General features: G+C 36.8%; 1 protein-coding gene across 1 annotated transcript in view; it reads left to right on the forward strand.

The window, feature by feature from the left end:
- The window catches only part of LOC114478823 (obscurin-like), a gene marked incomplete at its 3' end in the record, with an annotated part of 63,086 nt that extends 57,090 nt beyond the window's left edge, over positions 1–5,996 (forward strand). Inside the window, exons 25-29 of the mRNA XM_028472103.1 lie at positions 1,575–1,631; positions 3,527–3,666; positions 5,414–5,614; positions 5,712–5,788; positions 5,864–5,996. Coding sequence (XP_028327904.1) covers positions 1,575–1,631; positions 3,527–3,666; positions 5,414–5,614; positions 5,712–5,788; positions 5,864–5,996 — 608 coding nt within the window. The remainder of the gene's footprint in view (positions 1–1,574; positions 1,632–3,526; positions 3,667–5,413; positions 5,615–5,711; positions 5,789–5,863) is intronic.
- Positions 5,997–6,000: the final 4 nt, after the last annotated feature.

Consider the following 6,000-nt stretch of genomic DNA (forward strand, 5'->3'; position numbering starts at 1 on the left):
GCATTTCCATCATAATCTGAGCTCAACAGTTAATGTCATCACCAACAAAACACTTCATACAACCACAACGTTAACACACTTTAGTTTTTGTCCAGCCTAACAACATGTTTGCATGCAGGACTAAAACACATCATGACTCATCAAAAAACCTTCCTACACCAAGAAAACAGTGTTTTATTTATTTATTTACATTTTAATCATCAGAAATAACAGAAAGTATAGATTTTAAAGCAGAGATGGGCAACTGTTATCACAGGGGGCGGGGCCACAAACATGTGACTGTATCTAATCTGAGGGTCACATGATCATCATTCATGTCAGCATTAGAATAATATTAACCAATCAGGAAACACGGGAAACTACAACAAGTCTGTTATGTGTATTTTTTAGATTCATTTTGTGTATTTTTGTTATTTTGTGTATTTTTATTGTGACTGTGGATGTTTATAGAGTGGTTTTGTTTATTTTTCTTGTCATTTTGTGTGTTTTTGGAGTCATTCTATGTTTTTTTGAGTGTTGTTTTTTGTTTTGAGTGTTGTATGTGATTTTGTGTATTTTTGGAGTTGTTTTGTGTATTTTACAGTAATTGTGGCTGTTTTTAGAGTGGTTTTGTTTATTTTTCCCATGTGTTATTGGTTATTTTGTGTATTTCGTGTTCATTTTGTGTGTTTTTGGATCAATTTTGTGGGTATTTGTGGGTTTTTCCTGATATTTTTGTTGTTGTCTTATGTGTCATGTGTAATTTTGTTGTCATTTTGTATATCACCGCCCTCATAACAAGTGTCTTTTTTTACCTAACACACACACACACACACACACACACACACACACACACAGTTGCCCGTCTCTGATGTAGAATATTGATTTTCACCCAGGTTTGGCTGAATTCTTTGAACAAACACACACACCAGGGTTGGGGTCAATTAGAATTGTAATTGCGTAATTAATAGTCAATCACAAATATGGCGTAATTATATTTGTAATTGCGTAATTAATAGTCAATCACAAATATGGCGTAATTATGTTTGTAATTGCGTAATTAATAGTCAATCACAAATATGGCGTAATTATATTGTTGATTAAAAATTTGTTGCTGTTGTAATTGTAATTACATTGTAATTGAGTTTGGTAACACTTTGTAATAAGGGTCCCTTAATTAACATTAGTAAAGGCATTATTAAACACTAATTAATGGTTGAATAATGTTATAATAATCATTATAATGTATTAGCTAACATTAGCTAACATAGAAGTTAATGCATTAATAAGCAGTTAATTAATGATTAGTAGTTATTAGTTATTACTAAACTGTTAACTTTTATTAGGTCATTTATTTCAGGCTCAGTAATTGTGATTAATATTCTTTCTGAGAATACAAATAATTGTAATTGGAAAAAATGCTGGTCACTGTAATCGTAATTGACCATGAATAATTGAAAACGTAATTGCAACTGAAAAATGTAATTGAACCCCAACCCTGACACGCACACACACCTGAACGTTTGATTAGCTCATCATTGACACTAAGCCGATGCTCATCCAACCATTCATGTTTTATTATTATTATTATTCAGATAATTTACAGAATCATCAGGTGCTGCAGTGGATGAAATCATGGCCCAAACCCAGCAGTACGTATCAGATATAACACTGACACACACACACACACACACACACACTGGACGACATTTTTACATTCTCAATTACTGAAGTTCAATTACAATGAATCACAATCCATTACTGAGCCGTTAATAAATGATCCCATATGTCAATTACTTTTCAAAATAACAGTTACACTTTCAAGTTACACTTTTTGTCCCCTAAAACTCAATTACAATTACTTTCTCAATTACTAAAGTTCAGTTAATCACAATTACTGAGCCTTTAATAAATAACCCTTAAGAGACGTAACTTTTCATTATGTGTTAGCTTCCTGTTAGCATCTCTAATGCTAAAGGGTCAGTTTGACCCATGTCTTAAATCAGCTGTAAAATACACTAATAATTATTATCTATCATCTCATTAATTTCTCATTTCTTGGTTACCTTGTTAGGCCTCCTGATCAATGAATATATTGATATTAATATTTTTGGTGTGGGCGTCTGGGTCTTTTAGATATAGATTTATATACTTTAATGTTAAATGATTCTGAAGAGAAGTGACAGGTTGATTTGAGCAAATTTTAATAATTAATAATTATGTACTGTATGTGTAAGACATTCAGTTACGATGACAACAGTAACGGATGTTTTAAATTATGATTACAATTATAACTAGAATATTGGAGTGAGGATGCAGGTACTGGCCCACATCATTGGAACCCCCCATTAGCATTAGCCTAGCATTGGCATTAGCATTAACATAGCTTTTACATTAACATTAGCTAGTATTAACTAGCATTACCATTAGCTAGCATTAGTCTAGCATTGTCATTAACTAGCATTAGAATTTACTAGCCTTAGCCTAGCATTGGCATTAGCTAGCATTAGCATTAACTAGCTTTAGCATTGGCATTAGCAAGCATTAGCATTAACTAGCTTTGGCATTAGCATTTACTAGTATTAACGAGCATTAGCATAGCATTATCTAATATTAGTGTCAGCCCAGCATTATTATTAGCTTAGCATTAGCCTAGCATTGGTATGAGCTAACATTATCATTAACCTAGCATTAACATTAAAATTAGCTATGATTAATTAACATTATCATTAGCTAGCATTAGCCTAGCATTGTTCTTCAAACCGTTGAAGCCGTTAAATATTAAATTCTTAATCAAAATGAAGGCGACATTCAATAAATAAAAACTTGCCAAAAGTTACAAATCACAAAATTACAAGTACAGCTGTGCTGAGTTTTTGACACTTTTTGAAATCTTAAATGTCAACATCTGTCAAACGCTGAAGGAGGAAAAATGCTGCAAAATTCTGTGACGGAAGAAAAAGAACAGATAACAATAGTGAATCACTAATTATGCCAAATGTAATTAATTATTAATTACACGATTACAACCATAATTGACCCTGACACACACACACACACACACACACATGCAGTGGTGTGTGTAGCTGCATGTTGTGTGTGTGTACTACTAACACACTGCTTGGTTGGCTGTGTGGATGCTGAGGCTCAGTGCTGGATCTGTCCCACAGCATCTCACTGTCCTCTTCCTGTCCTCTTCCTGTCCTCTTCCTGTCCCACCCTCTCCTCTTCCTGTCCACCCTGTCCTCTTCCTGTCCTCTTCCTGTCCCACCCTCTCCTCTTCCTGTCCACCCTCTCCTCTTCCTGTCCACCCTGTCCTCTTCCTGTCCCACCCTGTCCTCTTCCTTTCCTCTTCCTGTCCTCTTCCTGTCCCACCCTGTCCTCTTCCTTTCCTCTTCCTGTCCTCTTCCTGTCCCACCCTCTCCTCTTCCTGTCCACCCTGTCCTCTTCCTGTCCCACCCTGTCCTCTTCCTGTCCTCTTCCTGTCCTCTTCCTGTCCTCTTCCTGTCCCACCCTGTCCTCTTCCTGTCCTCTTCCTGTCCCACAGCGTCCCTACGCGTTCCAGGCGTAGACAGTGATGATGAGACAGAGAAGCCCTCTGCGTCCCCTCATCATGGTCGTTCTCGTCCTCCTTCACTCATCGCTGACTCTTCGTCTGAGTCGGACGAAGGCGACGCCAGAGGAGAGGTGAGACGTTAGCATTTAGAAACATGAGCAGTATGAAGGCAGTAGAACCAGGCTTATGGTTTAAACCTGGTTCAGCTAAGCCGTCAGTGACCACGCCCCCCTTGACTGGTTTGAACATTTTAAAAGTAGTAAAGGGTTAAATAAGGTGTTATTTAGTCATTTTATCATAGAACATAACTGATCATGTGATCACGCACTGATCATGTGATCACACACTGATCATGTCATCACATACTGATCATGTGATCACTCACCGATCATGTGATTGCACACTGATCACGTGATCACATACTGATCATGTGATCGCACACTGATCATGTGATCACACACTGATGTTTGATAAGTGTTTTAACACCTGTCAGCGTTTAATAAAAGAGATGATGTAATTCATAATGAAATAACATGTAATTAATGAGACTAGTGAGTGCTTGATGAATATTTTGATGAACTCAGCACTAAATGAACAGCAGGAGCAGCAGTGGTGCTGTTGGATGCTGTTGGATGTCACATCCAACACTGTAGACGCTGCAGGTGAGCTGTGCACGGAGGTACGTGCACTGTGTGCACATCTCTTAAAGTGATGGTGTATCTTTGTCATTGGGAGCCCTAGTGCTCCGCCCTGTCCCTGAAGCCCCTCCCTCTCTGTATATCTACAGCTTTCTCATTAATAATCTGTGATCAATAAATAAACACATTTATAACATAAGGTAAATGGAGGTGATGGATACACACGTATCCTTATATATTATTACTGATGGTTTAAACACATGGAGACTGTGATATATCATTAATAACACGCGACACATTAAACATGTAATAATGATTATATCATCATTTGTATGGCTTTAAAATCATATTAAAACATTTACTATTATATTCTGTTTCATTTCCTTTTAAAATACTGTATTAAAACAGTATTTAAAGTATAACAAAAGTCTTTTTGACTCTTTTTTGTAGATCTTGTTTTAAAACATCACTAAATAACTTCTTTAATAATGATGACTCAGCAGATTAAGACAAGTCTGCTGATTAAACCTGGTCAGGAGCAGGTTTGACCCACGGTCTGTGTTACTATGGTAACCAAGGTGTTTTCTTGTTGATGAAACCGCTGTTAAATCCCAGAAGTTGGCACAATAAGAGGTCATCTGGATTCGTAGCTTACCCCCTTTGTGTTTGCAGACTAATTTTTTGTCCTTTTCAATATCTTCTTTTATTCATGTGTATTTTGTTGTTTTTTTGTATATTTTACTGTTATTTTGTATGTTATTTATGTGTATTTTTGTCGTTTTTTTACTATTTTATTATTATTATTACTATTCATTTTGTGTATTTTTGTTGTCATTGTGTTTTTCAGTTTTTTGTTGTCATATTGTGTGTTTGAGTGATTTTGGTATCATTTTGTTAGGGTTAGGGTTTTTGTTATTTATGTGTATTTTGCTTTTCTTTTGTATATTTGATTGTCATTTTGTTGCCATTTTTCTGTTATTTATGAGTACAGTATTTTTTACTCATTTTGTATATTTTTGTAGTCATTTTGTACATCTTGTGTGTTTTTGTTGTCGTTTTCTATATTTTGAGTGGGTTTTGTTGTCATTTTGTGTATTTTTTTGTGTTGTTTTATGTTTAACGACTCATGTTTTGTGTTTTTGTATTGTGCTGTATCATTTTGTGTATTGTGCTGTAAAGGTTTGTGTTTTTTGGAGGTATTTTGTGCGTCCGCTAATGAAACGATGTGTGTTCACCTCAGATGTTTGACATCTTCGTGGCGACGGCCGACTACAGCCCCACGGTGGCGAGCAAAGACTCCATCTCACTGAAGGAAGGTCAGTACGTTGAGGTGCTAGACTCCGCCCACCCTCTCAAGTGGTTGGTCCGCACTAAACCCACAAAGACCACGCCCTCCCGCCAAGGCTGGGTGTCTCCTGCTTACCTGGACAAGAAGCTCAAAGTACGTCTTTTTACACACACACACACACACACACACACACACTGGTATGTTTTTGTGTTATTTATGTGTATTGTTGTTTTTTACTATTTTACTCCAGCTCTCTGCAGACTCTGCTGAGCTTCCAGAGACGAGTTCACCAGAAGTTTCTGAGGGAGAGTACAAGAGGAAACTAGTGTGAGTGTCAGTGTGTGTGTGAGCTGATCACGTCGATCAATCACTGGATCAATAACCAGGTTATTGTGTGATCAGTCAGCTGATCCAGGACCTGATCAGTGGAGAATCCGACTTCATCCAGGAAGTGGATTTCTTTACATCCCATCATGTGAAACACGCAGGAAGTTCTGAGGCTCCTCCAGACGTCAAAACCAACAAAGAAGTGATTTTTA

The sequence above is a fragment of the Gouania willdenowi genome, chromosome 17 (assembly GCF_900634775.1).
Source record: "Gouania willdenowi chromosome 17, fGouWil2.1, whole genome shotgun sequence".
In the NCBI taxonomy this organism is placed as follows: domain Eukaryota; kingdom Metazoa; phylum Chordata; class Actinopteri; order Blenniiformes; family Gobiesocidae; genus Gouania; species Gouania willdenowi.